The sequence below is a fragment of the Pagrus major genome, chromosome 3 (genome assembly GCF_040436345.1).
Source record: "Pagrus major chromosome 3, Pma_NU_1.0".
NCBI classification, from domain to species: Eukaryota; Metazoa; Chordata; class Actinopteri; order Spariformes; family Sparidae; genus Pagrus; species Pagrus major.
Genome location: NC_133217.1, coordinates 8,455,311 through 8,481,364, shown reverse-complemented (window position 1 = coordinate 8,481,364; position 26,054 = coordinate 8,455,311). Strand labels below are relative to the sequence as shown.

Below are 26,054 nucleotides of genomic sequence, written 5' to 3'. Positions count from 1 at the left end.
CCTTCTGATGTGGGTGGTCTCTGAAAGAGATATCAGAAGGCTCATGTGGTGAATACTGATCTGACTGTCAGAGAGAGAGGCACGTATGGAGATTACTCACAGGACAGCTCAACTTTCGTTCATCCTAATTAACTATATGGAGATTACTGAAACAATTTATTCTTGCATTTTAATGTCTGTCCAGGATACATGGAAAGAGTGAAAGAGAGACGTAGTGGATGTGTGTGTGTTAAGAAAGTGTGTGTCGCAGTTGGAAGTTTTGTGAAGTGATGGTTTTTTCAACAACAAGCCAGGGCTGTCATGAGAGAGACAGAGAGATGTGTGATATCTAACCCGCACATACAAATAGTCTGCATATTCAGTGTCAAACAAAGAGACAGAAACTCAAAAATAATTCAACTAACAGGCGGCCACCTGCTCTGCCTTTGTTATTCTTGATTATACCTCCACACTGCATGCTTGCACACACACAAACACACACACACACATACACACACACACACACAAAATATTAACCCAAACATTGAACAAAAACAAGTCTTTGAAATTGTGGTTATTATGGTTTACTTTGCATGTCATTTGTCCAAAAATGTGATATTAGTCCCCTTTATGTAACAGTGTGAATTTATGTATGTCCCCACAACATCATTAACACAAGGACACATACACACAAACATCAGATCACACAAAAATGAGAAAACCAAAGTATCTTTATTATAATAAACATGCAGAATACAGAAAAAAACAGTTCAGCTCACAGATGAGTGTCTACTACACACGCTTTGCTATCCTCCCAAAACTCTTTACAATGTAAGAAGGTTATTAAGAAATTATTACAATTATTCTGTTTGTTTTTTTTTCATTTCCATTTAGCAAAATCTCCAACAAAATCTGTAGAAAAGAACCCAAAACACCCACGACAACCCTGAATGTCACTCAAATGACAGAGATACTTTATTTCATAACTAGCAAGCGACTACTGGAGATTGGATATTAGCAGGAGCTGAATTATGCATGCAGTTATGCAGTGCACTAACAGGGACGCTATCATTCCCATAAATAACATTTGCAATGCTAATTCTAAGCATTCCCAACTATGCAGGCGCACATTTTGGCTTCTCTACCCACAAATCTTTTGGTCTACATACTTGCTAGTTATCTAAATAAGGTAGGAGTGTCATTTCTTTGGGTGGGCTATGGTCTGAGTCTGCATGCTGGTTCAGAAGACTGCTCTTATTTCTATAAACATCTTTCAGATATACAGTAGATAGTAATAATTTCCCAGGTGATGCCATTGTGGCCAAACATGCAATAGTCATCAATGGAGTAGTTCAAATTGTTTCACCAGAACGAGCTAATTCTCTGAGCTAGACTACTGTATGTATGTAGTATGCTGGAGTGTACATGTTTATTCGTGTGCGTATGTGTTCTTGTGCTTTTGCATGTGTATATGTATTATACAGTACATAACGTATATATATATGATATATATATATATGTGTGTGTGTGTGTGTGTTTACGTGTATGTTTGCATGTATTCCTTCGTCAGGGGCTGAAGGTTCTTGTGGACTCGTAGTCCGACATACACTTGGGTTTGATGCCTTTAGCGTTGTAGTAATCCACCACCTGGTTAGGGACTTCTGCCAAAACACTCTTAGCCAGCGCGGCTGGAGAGGCCTGGAAACACAGAGACAGACAAGACAGACAGAAAGAAGGAGAGAGAGGTCACATGCCTGACAGCGGCCTGATGCTGTCAAAGGTCCAGAACCAGTGAGACTAATCTGAACAGACGTATGAAAACCTCAATACATCCCTGCTTTCACTTTTTTGTCCTCTCCAACCAAGTTCAAGGAGAAAAACGCACCAGATCTTCACATAACAAACAAGGCATGAAAGCACAATCTTTACACAATGCAAAATAAAGGATTGTGTAAAATGTTTTGTCAGTAAATAATGGAACGCAGTCCAGTGTTGTTCGTTTCCATTGGCTCCATGGATTTATCATAATTAAAACTCTGATGTTGGAGTGTAAACAAAGGTTTGTGATGACTTACGGCTCAAGAAACCCTTTCAAATTATTCACGGAAAAGGTACATTCTTCTAAAAGGAACTACTGCAACCTTAAATAATGCAATATATGCTGAATTAAACCTAACAGATGAAAACTTTTTCTTTATGCAGTAATCAGAGCCATTCGTAACCTTGAAGTTTTTCTACTTATAGTTAGAGTACTGCATTGATGACAGAACGCAATTCCTGTCAAGGTCTGCCACTAGTTGCCATGCAACCAGTAGCTTTCTAAGTTGTTTTTCCAAACCTGACTCTTGCTTGGGGGAAGTTTGACACACGATAATTGAAGATGATGGGTTGGAAGAGTCTTGAATGTCTTGCCATAAATGCTTAAGCAGCCTCTCTGTTGGAGAGGATGAGGCTTAATACACAGATTTTAGGACCGTCCTTAATTACAAATCATTTGGGAGAACAAATTGGGAATTTGAACCATACAAGTTGATTCAAGGACGTTTGGGTAAAACGATCTATATGTATATGCTCAGAGTATTTAAATGATCACAATAAAATGGCTTTAACCTCACCCACCTACCCTGGACTAATGGACCGGGAGATTCAAGGACGTGAACTGTATGGAAAGCATAACGTCAGTATGGCAACTGCGGAGGGACATTTATATAGAAAGCTGGTCTTCTGTTGTATTGTACATGACACACAATGTAAATATGATCTTGTCTCTGTCTTTGTACTGCCAACCGATTTTTCTAAACCAACATTGTTATGTATGTAAAGTTGTGTGAGATTTGTCAAGACATTTTTTATTGAAAAAAAAATGGACTTAATTCAAATATAATGGATGCATTTCATGTCACGTTCAGGGGCCGCATAGAATGTTGCAGATGGCTGCCATCAGCCTGTGGTCCGCACTTTGAGAACCCCTGTTTTAATCCATCAAAGTATGTGAATAAATGGTAGACTGTTCCTTTAAATGTACAGTGAAAGTGTCAAACATTCAGCAGGTTTTATAACAATTACACTTGATACCGAAGAAAAAGAAATTACATTTCTATACACACACACACACAAATACACTCAACTGCACACGTCCAGGCCAGCCACTTGTCTGCATGCACACACATCCTCCCACACCGCACACACTTCTGAATCCTCAAAGTCAGAGAGTCTGTCGTACTCCGTCTCACATAATTCCCCGAGACAATGCATCATCAAAGTGCACCCACCCCTCCCCACCCCCTCTTCTCTCATTTCCACCCTCCCTCCTGCTCTCCCTGCTCCTATCTACCTGTTATCCCCCCGCTCTGCCTGTCACACAGCAGCTCCGTCCTGCTAATCCCTTCTGAAAAGAAACGACAGAGCAGAAAATCACCTCTCCACCTCTGTCACACACTCCCTCGCTCCCTTTTGTCTTTAGCTCCGGTCTCCCGTTGACCCCCCTCCAACACCACCGCCACCACCACCAGCACCGCAGCCGCCACCACCGGGCGATGTTATTCTCTCCCTCCACCTCCTCTTCCTCCAGATGTATTCTTCACCTCTCCTCTCTATGTACTTTTGGGTAAACTAGATGTTTCAACTCCTTCCTACACCCCCCCACCTCTCTCTTTCTGTTTAGCTGGGATGTAATTGGTTGATTTCTCAACCTGTCACGGACCTGACTCACCATAACAGACCCAACCAAACAGACCCTGTCAAAGCCGGGAAAAATTAATGCCACCAGAGAGAGACACACACAAACACACGGCGAGCAGATAGCTGATGTGTTTTGACGAGCACACCAAGCATATTACGCCCACACATTCACACTCGTTACCCCCTGAATACAGCACTGCTCGCCACCCACCCAACACGAACACATACGTGCACACACACACACACACACACACACACACACACACACACACACACACACACACACACACACACACACACACACACACACACAGATACTGTAGAGCCACTGTTGGAGTACAACTTTTTAAAAGGCGTTGCTTAGTCTGCTCCAAGAAGATATTTTTGCGTAACTAAAAATGGATTTGGTCTGATACGTAGTCTGTTTACTTTTATCAGACGTCCTCTAAATCAGGGCTGAGCAATTAAGTTCAGCTCTGGGGCAGTTTTTCAGCATGTTCATTGGAAAGCCAACATTTTACAGGTATGGGGATAAAGCTATTTCAATATGTATGTTTTTTAATCGGTTACAGCCATCCATTTGAGACTAAAAATGATGAATTGGTTTGTTTTAGGATCCAACAACAGACGTCACAGCAGCTTATGTTCATACTCATTAGGCAAGAAATGACTCATGTAAGATTGTGTATGTTCTGTGTGGTACTACAAAAAAACAATGGGCTGCTTGATTAATGGTTGGATGAAAGAACAGTTTTGACGTTATAACATCCGTGCACTGTGTTGCAGATATATCTACTGAAGTTAGCATGCTAACCAGCTAGCCCTGGCACGTCCAGGTCCAAAACTCCTGTGCCAGCAGTGTAAACACTGACACTCCCTCATTTTCCCCGAGCTCCTAGTCTGGACTGGTAGCTGCTCAGCTAACTGAGCTAACCGAACAAACTGGCTAAGGGCAGCTACAGTTAGCAGCACTTAGCAGTCACTCTAGTGAAATGCTGCCCCCTGCTTGTTTTGAGCATGAATTTCTAAATGGCACCTTTGAAAGGCGCCAAGTCGCACCGCTTTTTCTGTTACGTATGATCGGTTTGTTGTGCACACAGCGTCACTCCACAGGCACACTTCACTGTTCTGCCCTGAACAAATCTTTTCCAAGGTGTTTTTGAAGTGTTTGGGCCTGAAGCGACGAGTCCCAGTGTGATCGGGGCCTTAAGGCCGTATAAGCAAAACCCCAGTGTGAGTTTCATTTTTATTGCTTATGGCTTCCACTTTTCATTTGAAAGAGGAGGACTGTGTTATTATTCTTATCTCAAATCTTACAAAGTCCCTTTATATTAAATGGATTATATAATTTTATCCGTGTTATTCAACTGGTAGGTTCACTAGACTTCATTTCGGCAGCACACACTGTTCAAACAGCCTGTTGCTGAACAAGGCGCAGCAGCTGCGGTTTGTATGCTCATCCTCATGCAGGAGTATACATTATTATTAGAGGTTATGACAGCATATTTGTTGGGATTTACATGAGCCTTGTGTTTACATTGTTGTCTGCAGCAGAATGCAAAAACATATGTAAAAGTGACCCACGGGTTGCTCTCAGCCTACCACTGCTCTATATGTTAATTTTGCTTATTTTGACAAAAGAAAAGAAGATGAGGTTTCTAGGAAAGTGCACACAGCATCATAAATATCAGCACAGAACCTCAAGTTAAGTACTGGCAACAGTATTGAAACATTTAAAGCCCTATTTAGCCCCATTCAAAGCCTTCACTTTAAGCTTGTGGCCCCGCTATGAAACTCCTTACCATTTTATGATTGGATCCCCTTTTATGACCTCCCATTTCTTATTCCCTTTAATGTAGTTACTCAGCTCGAGAGAGCTCCGAAGTTTTTAAGTACAGTCGGTATCCTCTATACTTGTGCTGGCGGTGAAGAAGTAGCAACGCAAGGTGAATAAAAGAGCTAAAAATCTGCTTTGAGTGCAAAAATCCATTCTGCTGCATTCTTATATAGTGCCTCATTTGTATATGTCTGGATGTTGACTGACTTCCCTAGAGATAAGTCCCATTTTCTGCCTGAGTGCATTTATCAAAGCTCTATGATCGTTCCAGAAATTCAAGACTTCTATCTCTAGCCCTTTCACCCCTCTTCCCAAACCATCACCCACATGTTTGAAGTCCTTAAAGGGGACGAACTGGACGATGTCGCGGAGGACGGGCTCGCCCTTTGGCGAGCGCAGGATCCCGTCGTCCCCGTCTAGTATCTGCATGTCTGTGAAGTCTGCGTTGCCGACGCCGACGATGATGACGGACATGGGCAGGTGGGAGGCGTGCACGATGGCCTCCCTTGTGTCCGCCATGTCGGTGATGACGCCATCTGTCAGGATCAGCAGGATGAAGTATTCCTGGTGGGAGATGAAGAGGAGGGAAGAGGGGAGGGAGGAATGGATGTTCGATGAATTTTGTGTTTTAAAAGTGGCTTTCTGTCAGGGGCTAATTTGAATAAAACTCCCTCTAATCCACTGGAGGGCCGGGGAGAAGCAGGAGGCATTAAGGCAGAGAGGAATTTCTGCTCTAAAATTTATGACTGGAATTAAATTAATATCAGTGTCTTCTCTCCCGCCTTCTAAACTAATCTCTTTTTGCTCTTCTTTGTCCCATCCTTTACCTCCTCTGATGTGTCACTTTTTGTGTGTTCTCTGCAATTTGTCTTGCCCTTGTCTCCCCGAGTGCCAGTGCAAACACTAAACAGTCACAACAACAGGAACATAATGGGCCGGACTTTCTCATTCTCTCTCTCACCATGGCCTCTTTGGTGTGCATCTCCTCGGAGGCGGACGAGGCCACTTTCTGGATGATTGGGGCGATGTTGGTTGGCCCGTACAGCTGGATCTTGGGGAGGCAATTCTGGTAGGCTTCCACCACGCCTTGGATCCCTGCAACACACACACATACGTGTACTTTTGCTGCTTTGTTATTTGTCTTCCTGTCTATGTGTCTGTATGTTGCACTGCACTGATCTCGCCAGGTCAAAGTCCTCGCACATGAAAAAGTATCTGCTAAAATATATCAGACTCGTGTGATTGCACTTCGGAGTGACTGGGCATTTTTCATTCCAATATAGTCCAAACACACACACGCACACGCACACACACACACAAACACACACAAATCCACAGCAGGCATGCAGCAATGTGGGGAGACGAGCGCAGAAGCCCATTTCACACATACAGATTAGTGTTGTTTTCTGTATTTTAGAGCCTGAAATACTTCCTGCAGCACAGCGACAAATCTCCCAGCCGCATGTGTGTGGTTACATGTGTGAGAGGAAGAAACAGAGGGTGGGGAACAGATATGGGAGGGAGAAATATGGGACTGACAGCGAGGGGGAGATGAGAGGTATTCAGCAGCGATACCAGAGGACTGTTTCCATCCTGTGATGTATGAACGTGAGCGAAGAAATCAAGTGTGTTTGTTTGACAGCTCACCGGCACATTCGGGATTGTCCTCGTCAAAGTTCACGGCGAAATCGTGTGAAACCTTCATTTGGGGAGGAGAACACAAAGCCTCTTTAAACGCCACGTTAAAAGCAAACACTCAGCACAACATGTTGGGTCCAATTTACAGGTTGACAGATGCATTCTCCTTTCATGTTGATCAAAAGCAAGCTGTGCCTCTGCAAGAAAATCTAAAGAAGCCGTAACTCCCCCTTGCAACTGCAAACACACAGAAAGACAGCAGCGTCCTACCTTGAAGTCAGGTGGTATCAGTGCTCCGAAACCAAACGCAGGGAACATTTTATCGCTGGAGAAAGATGGAAAATAGACACTGAGGGAAGGGCAAATAATGGACAAAAGCTTTGAGATTTATGTATAAACACGTAGAAATCTCTTCCTGCAGACTTTCACAAAAGGATTTGGTCCTCAGAGGGAAAATCTAGTGTGTGTATGTGCATGAAAGTGTGTGTGTGTGTGTGTCAGTATTAGCTAAACGATGATTGATGGAGTGGCCTCTACCTGTCATAGTCTTGGCAGATCTCCCCCACAGCTACCAGAGCTTTGAGGTACTCATTGGGCTGGTAGGGGTGGATGTAGTGGAGGGAGCAGCTGTTTCTGGGATCCCCGTTGGAGGCTGTGAAGTCTATTGCCACCTGGGACAGAAATACACACATGCACACAGCGTGAGTGGGCATGACAGAGACAATGAAATGCTGCTGTGATTATATTGAGGAGATTAAATGTGAGAAAACTCACAGTGAACTGGATTTGGCATCCTCCCATGATGTAATCCAGGAAGGAATACATTTTGATGATCTGTCAGGGGGAATGTTAAAAGCTGAATGAGGTGCATGTGGCTGAGGTCGATGTGCTGGTGATACTCGACACTAATTAAGACAGATTTAACTGATAACAATTTTGATAATCAATAAATTGTTTTCTTTACATTAAAGGATAAATCCACACATTTTTCACGTTAAAGTGTGTTTACAGGTCTTACCTCCAGTGATGTCACTCAGTGGCTAAATTGCATCATGGGTTATGTAGGCACCAGGTTTACAAAAGCAGTCCACTGGTCTGAATTATACTCTTATATCACTGTTGGACTCATTATGTATAGTTTAAAAATACTTATTCCACACTTTCCTTTTTCTTTTCAAAACCTTGTGCATACATTACCCACAATGCAACTTAACCACTGAGTGACATGGAGCCAAAAAGGACTATATACTATTTTTCTCTCCATGACCTGTAAACACCTTAATGTGTAAAATTGGTGAATTTACCCTTTTTTACTTAATTGTGAATTAAAATCTTTGGGTTTGAACTGTAGGGTGGACAAAACAGGCAATTGGAAGACATGACCTTGGACTGGGAGATGGTAGAAAGGCATTTTTCATAGTTATCTGACATTCATTTATACATTAATTCAAACAACTATCGACAGAACTTGTTAAAATATTTGAGAGACTAAAAGTGCCCTGTGGTGTTTTTGGACCATCAGTAGCGCTATCATGATCAAGTTAAAATGCAATCATAGTGAAAAACACTGAATGTAAACATAACTTTTGTTTGTTTTCATAATGAAAACAATCATTATTTGCATCCCTTCTTGACCCTTTGAGACTTGGAGGGACTGCAGGAAGTAGGCGGATATAGTGTTACTTCACCTTACAGTGGTTGAGAATGACAACACCAGAGTTTCTGTAATTCTTCTTCTTCATCTGGTATTTAGGGTTGATGCACTCCCATTGAATCTGGGCAAACACACACACATTTATGTTAAAGGCATAATAAGCAGGAATTTCCTAAAGAATAACACAATGTACAGACACATACAAAAATAATCGCCCTGAATCATCACTTTTGACCATCTAGAAGTGCGTGGCAGTGTCTGTATCAGCAGAAACCTGGCCCTCAAGCTGTATTTTTTTATTTTCGTGATATTTTGTTGTGTTTTGGACGTTTCTGGCCTTTGAGCATAGTGTATACCCTGCAGCCAATAACAGCAAGAGGTCAGGACTTTATGAAAGCATGGCAACCAGGTTTAGTCTTTGTCCCCGGCTCTGCCTGTGTGAGCTGAATGTTGGAGTGGGCGACACTCACGCAGAGCAGAGAGATTAACAGCAGACAGGAAGACAATTCACACAAAACCCAGCAACGTGACAACTTCCTGCAGGGTTGTCCGGAGGTGTGGGCATGTTTAATTGTGCTTTAGAATGTCACCACCAGGAAACAATCAGATACACAGCAACAACAACGTTAGAGCCCAAGAAGAGGAGAGGACATTACATTTATATTTAGCCTTCAAACTTTGATGCCAAGAGGTTAAAATAATAATAATATCAACCTATATTTGATGGAGATTTAATTGTATACTATAATCCATTGTAATCATTCCCTGCGCAGATTATATAATTATTGGTATATATACACGCATGGTGACCATTCGAAACATACTGAACGGAGAAAAATCAGGGTTCAAATCAAAATCAAATGTTATTTATATAGCCCAAAATCATAATCACATTGCCTCAATGGGCTTTATAATCTGTACAGTGAACGACATCCTCTGTCCTTAGACCCTCGATTCGAGTGAGGAAAAACCCAAACCCAAACTTTTTCCTTTGGAGGGCCTCAACTGAAACTTAATGGTGGACCATGGGCAAGGAGCAAGTATCATTGAGATGCAAAATGGTACTGTACGGAAGCCCTGAGAGGCAAAACTTCTGAAAGACAAAAAAATTCTGGTGATCCATTTTCCGTGTTTATAACTTCAAAGTGCAATATGTAAAAATTGGCATCCTGGCAAATTCATACTAAAAACTATTTGGGGGCAGAGTAACCGCTAACTGCTGCCAATTGTAGCTACCATTAGCTAGTTAGCTCAGTTAGCAGTGCATCTAGCAGTCCAGACACGGATCAGCTGAAAAAAAAATGTTTTGCCAGATTAATCTTTCCAAATTCCTTAATTTGTTTTCACTTTTCACTCCGTGCTCAGATCATGAAAATAATAAATAATCATAATATTTTAAAAAATGTATTTTAACTTTTTTCGCTATTAACATCTGGCCGTCCAAATCAAACCTTATAGTGGGCCAACTTCAGCCCGCAGGCCCCATTTTGGGCAGCCCTGATCTAAATAAACTTGGTGGTGAGTCAGTGTGCAGTCACTCCCCCTTTTATCCATTCATTTTTGTGTGTGCTCACCTGTTTGCCCTCCTGCTCTGCCCTCACCTCCTTAAAGGTGGTCTGAAACTCCCCAATAAAGTCGTGTTTTCCATTAGAGTCCCAGTCCCACACCGTGCACTGGAACAGACACAAAGAGACACGCATACACAGGCGCACACATTCATTCAGTTAGAGCGCAGCTGCAACACTGTCAGCACACACACATGCACTCATGGCATGCAGGGAAATGCCATGCTGAATGATTGATAAGGCAGTGTTGGTGGGGGGGCAATGGAGCGGTGAAATATTAATCTGAGGATGCTGAGAGGGACGTGGCTTAAGAGATAGCTTTATGTGTGTGTGTGTGTGTGTGTGTGTGTGTTTAGGCGTAATAGTTTGTTTCTGTCAGGAGCTACTAGACAAGAAAAATGGCCTCAATCACCAGTGACAAGTGCAGGTCTGGGGGGGTCAAGGCTCAACGCATCATAAAGAAACAATCCTATCACTTCAAAAGGGGAAAAAAGGCAGCTGCAGTTTGTACAATCAATAATATTCAATAAAGATGGTCAGTAGAGACACATGTTAACACACACACACAGAAAAAATGCTTATACAAAGGTTAAAGGAGCACTATGTAGTTTTAGGGAAGAAATTTATAATCAGAAGAGAAAGATCTTAACTGAATGATTTCTATGCCTAAACAAACTAAATAAACAAATGCTCGTTGATTTCATGACTGAATAACAGAATAAACAAACTGACCTTAAAGGACGACACAATTTCTGTTGACTGTTTTACTTTGTTTATATGTGGCGGACCCTGCCACCTTTCTAGCTTCAAACAGTGTTCTGGGGAACTTATTTTCGTCTGAGTACAGCTTGTTTATTCAGTTATGGACAAAATAAATATTTCTGAGTTTGTATTGTTACCTCATTAATACTTTAAACATTAAAATTCTGAGTTTAAATGTCTTCTCGAAAACTACATAGTGCCCCTTTAATGGCTGAATGAGTGAATGAGTAATTTTGTTCTTGAGCTGCGTGACCTTCTTGCCTGAGGTCACCCCGACGGCAAGCGATCAGAACCAATCCAACAACGCTTGATTAAAAACAACGACCGGCGGTAATCCCCTTATTTCCAGTCTCCCACTTAGGCTGCCAAGTGCCTGCACCTGAAGTCGTTTTTTTTTTTTTTTTGGTCTGTGTGTGTGTGTGTTATCATCTGTGCTTCATGTGCGTGTCTGTGTTTTTTGCATGTGAGGGAGCAAGCGCTCGCTTTTGCAGCCTTGGTTCCACTTAAAGTTGCCGAGAGCTGTGCTAGAGAGTAATGAAAAAACGAAGAACCACGTTCCATTCACTGAATACTAACTGTTGGACGGAGAGCGAGGTAGAGAGAGGAAGACCGACGAAGGGATGGAAAGAAAAGTGGGAAGGTTGAGAACCAGACAAGGCGAAATACAAAGGGGGGGGAAACAGACAGACCCTGCAGAGGAGGGTTATGCATTTATGCATTGGTCAGTTAAAAGCCCAGTGAAAAGGAAGCTCTGGTGTGAATAGAAATCTCTTCCCTGCCATTTCGTACTATAGCTCTGATGCTTCAAACAGGTAGCCCTGGAAACCATAGCCGATGTCGTGCGTCTGTGTGTGTGTGTGTGTGTGTGTGTGTGTGTGTGTGTGCGCGAGCCCTTTCTCCTGCTGTCAGGAGCCATGCAGAGTTAAGACGCCTTTGAATATTTAATGAGCAAGCTCATGTTTATTCATGGAGAAAGAATAACTGTTTGGAGCTGATGTGCGGCCACCGCTTTCGCACATAAATGCGCACACGCAGATCTATTCTGGCAAGTATAGGGGAGAGTTTAGGACAACCGCCGAGCTGTTTCACACCCGTCCGACTCTTCAAAATCCCACACAGTGACGTGAGGAAAGGCGGCGCATGACCTGAAGTCAACTCACGGAGAACAAAATGGAAGGAAAAGCTTGAGGCTGCTCGGTTTGATTTCTACAATACTTCTGTTTTACAAATCGTATTATTTGTTTGCTGCACAAGGAAGAACGCCTGCATGCCTCAGGGCCGCTGTTTGGCCTCTGCCTGCAAATGTGCATTATCTGGGAGCTGCAGCCCAAGGATTTTCACACTCCGATTGTTGCAAGGTTAAATAAAATAATCTTGCCGTTATTACGAGCTGCAAAGAAAACAGTGAGAGCTGCAGACTCACCTTTAGCTCCCTGTCATGGTCACCGCTGCAGAGTGTGTTCAAGGAAACTTTGAAGGATTTCCAAACCGGGCTCAGGTTGTTCATGACCGTCTAAGAAAACATCACAGCTTTTGTAAAACACAGATCTGAGGAGGTAAATGGAAAATGTACATGTGTGTTTGTGTGTGGATGTAATTACCTCAGTTCTGTGTACGAGCGACTCTGTCCCGTCATCATTTATTCTAAAAATCTCCAGGAAAGGGTCTGATTTGCTGAAGAAATCCTTCAGAGAGAAAAACACGCATGTAAGGCACTGCCTCAGAACTGCCTTTGATCACCATAAATCATTCATATAATAACAGAATCATTATTTTCACCCCATTCTTCCCTGTTTCTTCCACCCATCCCTTTCCTGTCCTTTCCAATTTACCCATCCCTCCCATGCTTTCTTCTATATTTTCCCCTAAGGCACAACTTGTTTGGATTAGTCATCCGTGGCCGTGCGTGCATGTGTGCGCATTCGGAGGCTGAAAATTAATATAGTTATCTGTGTGTGTGGTGGGGTGGGTGAGATAGGAGGGGGTTATTGGGAAGAAGGGAGGGGGTGCCCACCTATCTCAGCGGGCCTCCTCTAAAGCCACATTGTACTTCTGTGTGTGTGAGTTGCTTCCACCCACACACACCTGCCTCACACACACAAACTAACTCATATCTCTGATTATTAATTCCTCTCATATCTATCTAAGGAAAACCCAAAAAAATTCAGTCTTTTTGAGAGCGCACACAGTCGCACAAACCTTGTCGTCTAGCTTGCGAGCACTGAAGGAGAGTTCGACGTAATCGTCATTACCAGACAACTCCTCTGCTGTCACCTTTACAGTGGAGGGGGGGAGGGGGAAAAAGGGGGTGGACAAGGAGGAGGGGGAGACAGACAGAGAGGTAGAAGAAGGAGGTGAGAGAAAATGAGATGGAAATGAGGAACAGAACAGATTGAGCAGGCAACATCATCAAATTAATTATCTTCACAGTGTCTGAGTGCAAGAAGTGGTGCGTGTGTGATTTGAGTGCGTGTGTGTGTGTGTGTGTGTGTGTGTGTGTGTGTGTGTGGTGAGCTGAACTAGTTTCATACCGTTATGGAAGACTTTCCAGCAGTGTTTCCCTGTTTGAGTAGAGCTTTGGTCAGTTTCCTCTGAGAGACGATCTGAAACAAACACTCCATAAAATCAGCTCAAATACGCTGGTAATCTCCCTCGGAGGGACAGCTCGCCCTGTTAGTGTTGCTCTGATGTCAACGACTTTAGCATTCAACTGCCTACTTACACATCCAACAGACTTAAAACAGCATGGCGGAGTCACCTTTCTCGCTACCTGTCAAATGTAATTTTCTCTGTTGTTGTATCACTGGTTTTACCTGCCAGCTCATTGACTCTTTTCACCTGCTACTATTCTGAGCTGGCCAGGTGCTGTAAGAGCTGTATAAGCAGCTGTTCAAGTTTACATGGGGAGGTAGATGAGATCTACTGGGAGTCAACCACATGGAAGTACGACCCGAAACAATGAGCTAAAACCACCCTGGCAGCTGTGAAATGCAGAGGGAGGTGTGGGTGGTCTCAGTGGAATTGGCAGCACTGGAAATGCTTTCAAATGACAGGAGGTCGTTTGATTTAGAGTCTGTCCACAGGTAGGGTTGCAGGAGCACATCGGTTATTAAATTTATACCACTGACATGGTTTGGGTTTTTAAATCAGTTATTTCCTGTTTAATTTTGTAGGTTCTCTACTGGTGTGTCATGGTTTACTTTCCACTTCCTGTCTTTGTCTGTTTTCCCGCTGTTTTTTCCTGCTCACCTGTGTTCCACCTGTGTATTAAAGCCTGTGTTTTCCCCTCACCCTGTCCCTTGTTTCCACTGTGTTCTTGCCTGTGTTCCCAGTGTTGGGCACCGCATTGCACAAAATGCCAATTTCTACATAATGTCGCTTTAAATATATTTTATTTTGAAATTAAATGTCAGTACAAGCAAAATGGAGGTCCTTCCCCAGGCTTGTAAATACAACGCTGACATATTACTTTTAAGTTGCAGTTGGTAATTTACACATTAAACAGATACAGAGCAGCATTAGCATTAATTTGGTCTTGTGGCTCTAGCCTCTGAAGGAATATAAGTCTAATATTCACTCTCTTTTAGCTCTCCACCAGCCCCCAAGAAAAATATCTTCATCTGTGAAATGCTCAAGTACATTCACGAGCTAATCAAAACAATAAGCTGAAAGACAAAAAGCCCTGTCAAACTGAGGGGATAATTATCTGTGACTTTATCACATGTGACCCATACAGTATAAATATTGATTAGAGACACTTTAAGGACAGCATGTCTCATATAATTGCTTTCATGCTGTCTGTGACGATATTGCTGACACAATGCATCTGTGTCACGCCTCCCCCCTGGCTACACTTCCCCGTGATGACACCAGTAATGTGACACTGTCAGTCTCATTTTTCTCAATAATGGATTTCTATTAACAGATCGGATTCTATCACTTGCTGAAGTTCTCATACGTGCCTCTGGTGCTTTCATATTGCACCGATATAATGCCGTCTTTTTTTGACATCGCTCTTAATAGGCAGCAGCATCCAGAATGTTGTAGTGTGGATCCAGATAAAATGTTGGCAGTGTGCTATCGCATTTCTGTAAACCTCCCTGGCTCTCGCTTTCAAAATCCTCTTCTTCCATGTCAATTATCTCAGTTCTCCCAACTATTGTAAATCCACCGGCTTTATGTTGCTGATAGCGTCTCCGACAATGAGAAGTGAAAACAAGCACTTTAGTGCAGCCTCTGTCCCTTCTGCTTTCTCTCTATTCCCATCTACTCACTGTGGCTTAGCTGGTATTCCCTGAAATCATCTTACTCAACTTAATGATCTTATTAATATATTTATGAAGAATATAAATAAAGCAAAATCTTTACACATTCATTCCAACTACATCATTATCAAGAGGGGCAACAACACCATTATGGGAGAAACAAGGCCATATGTATTAGCATATGCTCATGTAAATTCTTTGAAAAGAGTTGAAAGCACCCTCAGGTCCTTACGTAACTCGGCACTCAAGGACGACGAAAGCTCAGTGTAAATGCAGATAGAGACAGTAGCCGACCTCGAGTGAAAAGATCACATTAGGATTCCATGCACGGCTAAAGTTTCTACCTCTAATCTTAAAGTTGCACTGCCACCCTCATTATGGTGCACGTTAGCTGATCCCAACAAGCTCAACGCTCTTTACAAAGGATCATACACGCCAGTCTGTGCTACGTTGATTTTTGGTAATTAGTAGTCAATAGATGCATAAATGGTCTTCTGCTGAAACTCCATTGCGCTGCTAGTGTTAGCGGCTAACTTTCGGAAACTATTGAGAGGCTCCACGATCCGCTATCGCTGTGAAAAAATGGTCCATTGGTGTGGATGGAGATAACGTGACTGTCTCTACTCAAGGGCTCTGACCCTAACTAACTCAACCAACGACGGCAAGGAGCACTAGCCAATCAGAGGCAGAGTAGGTGAGGTCATTCCTTCACCATCCTAGGAAAACAACTGATCGGGCGCATTCATATACGCCTCTCATTTGGCCAAGCACTGACAGACAAAAGACACACTGACCTGTCCTAAGGTGCACTCCATGGCTCCCAGGAAGTCGGCATCGCGGAGGCCATTGTTGCCGGAGCTGATGTCATGGAGTTCGAAGCGGAGCCTCTGGACCTCCTCAAAGTAGTAGTCCACCAGGAAGATCTTGGAGAAGACCGGGCCGCTACTGCTACGAATCACCTCTGTGCGGTCCACCTGCATGCACGTGTACAGAGGCAGGAGAGCATGGACACACACACACACACACACACACACACACACACACACACACACACACACACAAATCTCAAAGTTAACTGAAGCAAATTCAAGGACTTTTTGAAGACTCAATTTTCTTTAAGATCTCAGCTTTGCCACAGCAAACACCACCTGAGGATCATGTGGTCGATAAAGCATCTGGTGGGTGGAAATTCTATAACAAATATAAAAAACTATCTTGTCAAACTGATTACAAATACGAATTACATTTTTTATTTCTGTATGAATCAGTCTCTTTAATAGTTTATGTCAATAGCTTTATGTAATTTATTTACTGACGTATTTATTCACTAATCTGTAAACTCTCTCTATTAATTATTGGTTTTATCGCCCAATTAAATATCAGTAAATTAACTACTTTATAATCATTTGTAGGACCACAGAGGTCTCTCATACATTTTAGGGCTGCAACTAAGGACTCTTTTCACTATCGGGTAATCTGCCGATTATTTTCACAATGAATCGAGTCATTGTTCAGTCTGTAAAATGTAGAAAAATTGTGAAAATGCTTCACAATTTCCAAGAGCCCAAAGTGACGCCTTCAAATAGCTTGAACCAGTAAATGTTTGACATTTTTGCATGAAAAAGCTTGAAACGATTGATTATCAAAATAGTTACTAATCGATTAATCGACTTATCGTTACAGCTCTAACTGGTCAAAACATCTAATAAACAACTACATCTTATTCTTGTGTGACGCAGACTTTATATGATCACAGACTCAGACTGTGTGAAAGTAGCGTTTCATAAAATGTGTGCTCTTTTATCATTGCCTGCTACATTTTAAATTGAGTTTTTTTTTTATGGTCTTCACAAAGTATGAAGGTTTCATTCAACACCCACACACCACCACGGAACATTGATTGTGAACCTCAACAGACTTTTCAGCACTGCAGCAATTACCCCAAATAGCCATTACCACATTGTTTACACTTATCAACTTCAGAATTGCGAATATGGATTTCTCTTGATGGCCAAAATCACACAGGCTGTTTGACTACACAGAGAAGTGTCTATAGTCGCAACATTGATCTCGCACTTTCTTCCCTCTAACTGCCTGACACAGAAAGGAATAGAAAACCGAACAAAAGTCTGTCTCAGAGCTGACAACAAAAACCAATCCAACACTTGCAGCGGCGACTGGGTCCCTTTTATTGTTGATAACCCTTTGGCACACACACACACATTCACACGGACGCAAAAGTGAATGGCACACCAGCAGTCTCAACAAACACACACAAACAGATTTGGCCTTTTTGTGACACTTACCTCAATAGGCTGACGTCTCATTAAAGCAAACACAAACACACACACACACACACACACACACACACACACTCTCTCTCTCTCTCAACAATTATCCAATTAAGAGACTCTGAATCTGATGGGCATTGATAACATTTGTCTATGCTCACAAAGTGGATTACTGTAACATACACACACACACACACACACACACACACACAGACGCACACACCAGTGCGTGGTACAAAGTAGCTTTTTGTGGAGTCTCCAAAGACAAAGTAATGCTGCACTACTTTCTGAACACTTGATCTTGAGCCCCTGTGGAAATATGTGTGTGTGTGTGTGTGTGTGTGTGTGTGTGTGTGTGTGTGTGTGTGTGCACGAGTTTGTCCCTGTGCCAGTTTGTGTAAATGAGTAGCATGTGTGTGTGTGAAACCACGTGCATGTATAATTGTCTGTCAGAGTGGGTCACTGTAGCGCTGAATGTGTGAGGATGTGCGTGCGTGCATGCGTGGGCGTGTGTGTGTCTACATATTTAAAAGGAAGGCAAACCACTCAGCATACGTCTGACTTTCCCAGAAATAAGAGCGAGCCAGAGAGAGAAAGAAAGATGGATGAAATTTTTTTTAGATTGATCCTTTCCCTCATGCTGTGTTCATGCAAAGTTCGGCTAATACACGTGCCACTGCCGCCGGTGAGCCTTCGGTGGAGTTTCCATCTGAAGTGTCTGAAAAAGCAGGTTGGGTCTTGAAAAAGGAGAGGAAGTGGAGCACTTACTGGCATTTCTGCTCCACTTTTCAAGTGTTAAACAATCTATTCTCAGAAAGGTACTGTCTTCATCTATTTTAAACATTTCATTGTGAACAGTGAGCCCGATAAAACTGCCCATGCTTCCAGGAAGAAATGTGTTTGGTGCTTTCATTATTTTTAATATATCGATTGGGGCAGACAAACTGTGTTGGAGGGCTAAGACGAGCAGAGAAGCAAATCCAGCACAGTTTCTATTTCAGGGCGACAAAAGCATTTGGATAGATAAAACACAATCTATGCACGTTATGATTTCAGCTTGCCTTCCATGATAATTAGCATTCATGATTTTGAAGAACCAGTGGAGGACTCAGGATGTTTGAGGGACAGGGGCAAAACAAATAAAAAGGGCTCAAGCTGTATGCAGCTGGGCTCCAGCATGCAGAAAGGGCACTTGAAGGGCAGCCTAGAGCGTACTTTATCATGTTTTCTCCACCACACATAACTTGATCCTTGATTCCACACAATCATTTAGTCAAACATGAACCCAATGACACGAATGAATAATTTCAAGTGTTTTCTACAGAATAAAAATCACAGAGAGTCAGCAGAACTTGAAGAGCAGATGAAGACACGTACGTCTGATACGCACATCAGGTCATGGACACACGGTGAAGATTATTATAATAATGTTGAACATGAACAGCAAAGTCACCTTGAAGAGACTTCTTTTCCCTGGAGTGTTTGAAAGGGTTCAAAGCCCATGTTTATAGGCCATATTGTTGCCAAGCAGTTGTGTGGGCTCTACTCCCACGGCGAATAAAAAAATACTTCAAATGGCTCCTTTAATTCAATACAGCAACAATATGCAGTAGGTATCCGATTGCACACGCATGCATGCAGACACACACTCCTGCAGCCCTTCGAACGAGTGTTATGAGCGTGGGTCTTTGACTGATGTGACCATTATACTGTCATTTTCTGTCCATGAAACAGTCTGTCTGAACTGGAGACACACTCACCCACGCCACCGAACACTTCAACTCTTCATCCCAACCCATTACCGTACCTCAAACCACTGCCCGTGCGACTGCATCTTCAGCACCACGCAGGGGTCGGGTTTGGAGAGGGCGTCGCGGTCCGAGATGCCCCGGCAGGCCACTCTCAGCTCCACTTTGGTCAGGCACGGAGAGCTGATGAAGCCCAGAGTGGCCTCGGCAGACTCATAGATGTTACTCATGCTGAACACACAATCACACACTGGAAGGAGAGGGAGAGAGGATGAAAGACAGGGTTAGTCTCTTAGATAGATAGATAGATAGATAGATAGATAGATAGATAGATAGATAGATAGATAGATAGATAGATAGATAGATAGATAGATAGATAGATAGATAGATAGATAGATAGAGTAGAAAATCACATGCACTGCAGTACATTTGAACCGTTGTTTGCTTTGACTCGAGCAGATGCAGTGGCCCTGACTAAGCAGACAGTACTCAAACTGTTCAAGGTCAGGACTCTGAAGCCACAGAATATCAGACAAGGTCCCCAAATACACACAGATGCGCACATACTGTACCATATAAACACAAACACACACAACAACTTACACACGTCAGTGCAGACACGCATTTGAATGCATGTTTCACATTCTTTAAGATCAGCTCGAACAAACACAAATGCACATATGCACACACACACACACACACACATACAGTGTGCTCTGCTGAGTAACCAGAACAAATCTGCAGGATTCTCCTCAGGTTTCCACTGAGTGTATAGTGTTCACGGGCTCTAAATAGAATCCTGTCAAGCATCTTTAATCACTTGGGCACAGGCTGATTTTCCCCATGATAATGTGAAATGAACTGTCAGTGGTCAAAAACAGGTTTTTCATCACGCATCGTCACTTTAAATGCTGGAAACATCTGCTGCTTTTCGTTTGCTCAAGGTGAGAGCCCTTGTATTCCCACACCCATTAAAATATGGCTAAAAACATCTCACAAGAGCGATGATGGTCAACATCACACGTGCAAAGCAATAACATTGAACGCATCACACGGGATAACTTTCTTGATCTTGAAGGTGCTACACATCCGTCAGCCACCCACACAGGTGTTTTCAATTATTCTGCTTAATTAAACCTCTTTTCCGAGCTGTGTGGGTGTGTGCACGCTCAGCTTGATTGGCATCTCCATCACTCTCATTTTAGTTTTGTTGCACCTGTTTGAGCAGAACCAGTGCCCCTTTATAGTCCCTCTTGTGACTTAATGTAATTTCCTGTATACCCCTGATCAGAGATGTAATTATCCAGATGTACTGAAAACACATGTGTGGGTGTGCAAGACCTTTAAGGAATAGTTTGTTAGCTTAGCATAAAGACTGGAAACAGGTCACTGGGGAGGTTCCTGGGGAAATGATTACTGGTGACACTTGAGGTGCTCGGCGGAACTAGCGTAAGTAACAAAGTATTAAGATAACTGACCTACTGGCGGGAATTTCAAGGCTTTAGATATGTTAACTAAATGGGCTAAGCAATAATAAAAGCTAACCGCGAACATACACTAATCTACATCTGGATGAAAATATGGGATTAAGATAAGCAGTGTGTTACCATGGACAACACCAGTTCTGGGGAAGTGACTTCACACAGCAGAAGTGGCGCCCATACTTTGTTCAAGGTATCATGGAGGTGAGGAGTAAGGTGGATATATGCTCATGGAGCAATATTGAGACATGAACAGGACCAATAATGCATGGCGACAAATCATTGAGGAGGTTGGCCTGCCAGATGTGTAGCCAGTTTAGCATTTAGAATATGGAATTTAGTACGTAGGCTAGTTCAGTGACGTATGAACCGCTATGTTTGCACTTGATGTGTTACACAGCTAGCATGCTGCCAATGTCAGCTCACTGCGCCATCAAACTTTTACCCAGAAAACTTGTAAATAGAGTTTTGCTACATTAATCAATTAGCTAATTCGCTTTTATGCTAACTTCCTGTGGCACAGAGGGCATACACTCTGTTTGAAATCTCTCGCAAAAGTTTAAAGCAAAATCTTAAACGTACCCGAGGCATATTACTAGGATTACCTACGTACTAGGAGCTATATCAAAACGAGGTGTAAGGATTTTAAAAGGAAATCTGCGTACTGCACCTTTAAATCTCATTGCTCTATTTCTTACAAAAACTGCTGAGTGAGATTTATTTGGATTTTGTTGCCTTTAGATAGAGCCAAGCTAGCTATTTTCGGTTTCCAGTCTTCATGCTAAGCTAAGCTAACATCTCTCTCCTGACTGTGGCTTCATATTTAATGGAAAGATATGACAGTGGTATTGATTAATGTTATAGCATTGTAGCATCATCACTAATCCTTCACTACCCTTCAAATAGGCCTACAATTGCAAAGGCAGGGTCTATCTCACACTAAATGTGTTACACTTATATTGGAAACACTGCATTGCATGTATAATTAATCTCCAAATGCGTGGATCCATTCTCCCAGCCCTTAATGTGCATTGAGAACTGGGTTGAAACCTTGGGGTAGCCTCAAGTCCAGTTAGTCTAAACTAAAGGATAACCGCAGGTCTGATGTGCTAGATGGTACAAACTGAATATTAATGCAGCGGTCTAGTAGTATCATCCTTAGGGAACGAAGCTCTCGGAACTGGGTCTGACTCTGACCTGAATGTCTCTCTCTCTCCCTCTCTTTCCCTCTGTCTTCCATAATTCATGTTTCATGTGTGTGTTGGCTGGTGCTGATTATTTTTAGCTAAGCACACCGACCGAACGGGCCGTATACAGTGAAAGGGACGTGGACGGAGCCACGGGGCAGCCGTGTCACATACAGCAGACCAGTGTGTAGGTGGCGTGCAGTTGGTTTGTGTTTCCCCTATGTGCCTCCCTGCACGGCGGTTACGTTTCTGCCACTGGATGTGAGTGTGCGCGCGGGAAGCAGCAGATGCCTGTCTGTTCCGGTTGACAGCAGATGACACTGATAGTGAAGGAGGATGTGGAAGATTTCTTCAGCTACTGTATAAGAGCTGTCACATGTGTTGCACATCGCCAGAGGTGACAATGAATTTTCAGATCGCACTTCGTTACAGGATCTTGCAATAGCTGAGGGAGGGGAAAAAGAGCTAAACGGTGGTTTTGCCGAGGCTGACAACTGGATTTGGTTTTGTGTTTATGTACTGTAAGACCAGTCGAATGCACTGGTAAGGAGGATTTAAAGGTGCACTATGTCATTATGGGGAAGAAGAGAAAGATCTTCATTGACTAATTTTTTATGCCTAAACAATTATTATTATTATTATTCAGTTTATTCATGACTGAATAAACTGAATAAACAAGGTGACCTTAAAGGACAACACAATTTCATACTGTTTTACACTGTTTATATGTGGCGGACCCTGCCACCTTTCTAGCAACAGAGTGTTCTGGGCCCTTGTTTTCCTCTGAGAACAGATTGTTTATTCAGTTATGGGGGGAAAAAATCTGAGTTTTTATTATTATATTCAAATTCTGAGTTTGAATTTCTTCTTTAAAACCACATAGCGCCCCTTTAAGCATTAGGGTTTGTACTTTTGTACTTTCTGATAAACATGAGGCGGGCAGAGAATTGCAACGTTTCACTGTTTTACTGTCGATGGTCTCAAACAAACAAGGGAAACCTGCCGAATAAGATGCCGAACACTTTGCAACAAAGTGATTTGTGTGATCTGAAATGTGTCTGTAAATCAAAATAACCCCCGCAACAAAAACCAGAATAGTAATGATTGATTGCTGGAGCTCTTCAAATTATTCCAAGGCCTCTCACTGTCAGCTCTTATTCTCCACACTGTGCCAATCAATCATCGCAGAGCTCGATTGCCATGACCCTTCACCGAGTGTGTGTGTGTGTATACATGTACATGCGTGTGCCCATTCACCTTCACATGTTCACGTGTGTAAAGTGACTGTGACAGATGTGACACTAATGATTCAGCCGCAGGAAGGTCCACAACACTCAAGTACACTGTAATTGCTCGGTCACGTATTGATTAACAGACAAAGAGGGCTAACATCATCGCCCACCAGCCACAAGCACAGACATGGGCCGAAGAAACTATGTGGCATGTTATGCAATCTTATAGGGATTGGGCTATTAATCACCGTGGCAGGTGACAGCAATCTGCTCAGCTGACGGGGTGGACACATGAAAGGCGGCTGGGTGTGAGCAAAGAGAGAGGGGTATCAGAAGTGAAGCAGCCTGGTGTTGCAAACTCTCAGTGTTATTAGAGCTGACAGAGAGAGAAGCTGTGAGAGAGGGAGAGGGAGGGAGACAGAGGTTGTGAGAGGGGGGATTAGAGAGATGGAGTGAGAGAAAAAACTGAGGGAAAGGCAGGCAAGTGAGTGAATGAAGCAAGAGGCTGAAGCAGATCTCCCCCTCTCACATGGCTTATCTTGTCTTATAACACTCCAGCAGAATAACATTAAAGCAGAGGCTTTTCTAAGAGGAGCAGGCAAGGTGTTTCCAACAAGAAAGAATCTCTCAGATCACTGTGCATCTCTTTAAAATGATTTTTTTGTTTTTGTTGAAATGATAGTTAATGCTCCACAAACAAATAATTAACACAAAGTCACACAAGCTGCTAAACCTGGAAAATGAAGCAGATGTTTCAAGGCTTTAACATCTGATGTCATCACACTGCACGCCTGTCACTTAAAGCACAATCTACAGAAAAAATGTCCAGGGCAAATGTTTGGAATAGCTCGTACAAGCTGTCATGCACCAGGTAGGACATGCACCATCCGGGCTGCGCGCATCTCCTGCAGAGAGAAAACTCACCTCAACGACCTGGAGAAAAGATCCGAGCGGAGCCGAGGAACTTCGCCGCCGTTTACTTGACAATCACGGATGCCTCACTGCCGCCTCCGGACCCATCTCCCTCTCCTCACTCTCTGTCTATATGTTTGCCTCGGTCCCCCTACACTGCAGAGCTCAGTCGGTTTTGGCGCGGACAGACACACAGCTGCTTTCTGAATGCCCACAGGGCGAGCACGGTGAGGATGCGCTCCGTGCGCCTGGGTTTACTCGGGGTGAAAGATGGGGAGGAGGAGGAGGACGGTGCGCCACTTAACTGGAGTTTGTAATCCGCTGGCTCCATCGGGGGCCGCAGAGAGCGCACCGTGCCCAGGGACCAGCGGCGTCCGGGGCGCGGTGCGGCAGCGCCATCTGGTGGTCGTGTCGGTCAGCTGCCACGTATGAAAGCGATGCTGTGGCTCTCAGCTTTGATTGGCTGCGATGCGCCTCAGCGGGTTTATAATAAGCGATGACCGCACACCTGAGACCACTCTGTGGTTAATGTAAAGTTCACGCTGCTCACCACAATCACTGGTTCGGATTTAATGTAGGAGGCTGTGATAAACAGAATATTAGAGGTCATTTAGGTGTATATTTTGTTTGCCATTTCAAAAAAATCTTTTTTGTTGGTTTTATTATTACACTTTTGTCATTATTCATTTGTTTTTAAGTTTATATTTGTACTGTCTCGTATGACAGGTGCCGTGCAAATAATAGATTTTAATTTTGGAGAAGAAAATCAAACTCAGAATTTTAACATTTAAGATATTAATGCGTTAATAATACAGACTAATACAGATTTTTTTTCCCCCCATAACTGAATAAACAAGCTCTTCTCAGAGGAAAATAAACTCCCCAGAACACTGTTTGAAGCTATAAAGGTGGCAGGGTCCGCCACATATAAACAAAGTAAAACAGGATGAAACTGCGTTGTCCTTTAAGGTCACCTTGTTTATTCAGTCATGAAAACGAAGAGAGTTTGTTTATTTACTTTGTTTAGGCTTAAATAATCAGACAATGAAGATCTTTCTCTGCTGATTAAAACTACATAGTGCTCCTTTAATATACACAAAACAAAGTGAGCCTATTTAACTGTATTTATGTATTTAAAAAGGGTTGCGTCACTTTTTTTGTGGCTGATGTACTTGTTTAAGCCTCCTCGTGTTATCATAATATGTAGATTTAGATATGTGCTATCATATCTAAATCACAGCTGCTCCTTTTCTCCACCTCTAATATAGTCTATGCATAACAGGGTAGTCAATCTGAAGTGCCTCCAATTCCCCACATGGCATTACAATTTTTTATATTCTGGAGGATTAGGCCCGGTGCCATATATTAGACCTCTTCACAAATCGAGGCATTGATTTAGAAGCAACCATTTTAAGAGGATATTTAGTCTGAGAGGGATTTGTGTGGCTCTTTTGAAAGCCCCATTTATCCTGATAATTTATTCTGACAGGCCAGGACAACACTGTGGCAACTGATTTCATCATAGCCTGTAACTGTCATAATAGCCCTGGGTTTGTATACCACTGGACTGTTTCATTATTTATGCATCCCAATTAGCACAAACATTAGGTTACATAAAATACATAATCATTTCCCATTATAACACAGATTGGTTTTTTTTGTTGGTTTTTTTTACATGCATAGCATACTCATGTCTAGATTCTCTTCCTCGGTGTGTATGGTCAGCCCAGATCTGTCACTTTGCGGGTGAGATCATTTCCATGTGAGGAGAGGGGACCCCAGCTTTGTGCGGGTGGACCACGCCCCGGCCCCGGCGTGCGGT

At 42.8% G+C, this 26,054-nt stretch overlaps 1 protein-coding gene across 1 annotated transcript; it reads right to left on the bottom strand.

Annotated features, from left to right (window-relative positions):
- Positions 1–1,545: 1,545 nt before the first annotated feature.
- On the bottom strand, positions 1,546–16,258 carry LOC140993732 (copine-4). The gene is made up of 14 exons (XM_073463255.1): positions 16,176–16,258; positions 13,648–13,719; positions 13,316–13,390; positions 12,718–12,801; positions 12,540–12,629; positions 10,364–10,462; positions 8,824–8,910; positions 7,910–7,969; positions 7,673–7,806; positions 7,406–7,460; positions 7,145–7,196; positions 6,459–6,592; positions 5,825–6,061; positions 1,546–1,677 (listed from the first exon to the last, which is right to left on the bottom strand). The coding sequence occupies exons 1-14, from the start codon at positions 16,194–16,196 to the stop codon at positions 1,546–1,548; spliced, it is 1,332 nt and encodes a 443-aa protein (XP_073319356.1). The 5' UTR covers positions 16,197–16,258.
- Positions 16,259–26,054: the final 9,796 nt, after the last annotated feature.

Excerpts from the sequence above, each read along its gene's own strand:
- LOC140993732 (XM_073463255.1), bottom strand. The coding sequence starts at position 16,196 with ATGGAGTGCACCTTAGGACAG. Across the intron at positions 7,807-7,909 it reads GATGCCAAATCCAGTTCACT|GTGGCAATAGACTTCACAGC; the intron begins GTGAGTTTTCTC and ends TTTCTGTCCCAG. Across the intron at positions 6,062-6,458 it reads TGCACACCAAAGAGGCCATG|GAATACTTCATCCTGCTGAT; the intron begins GTGAGAGAGAGA and ends ATCTCCCACCAG.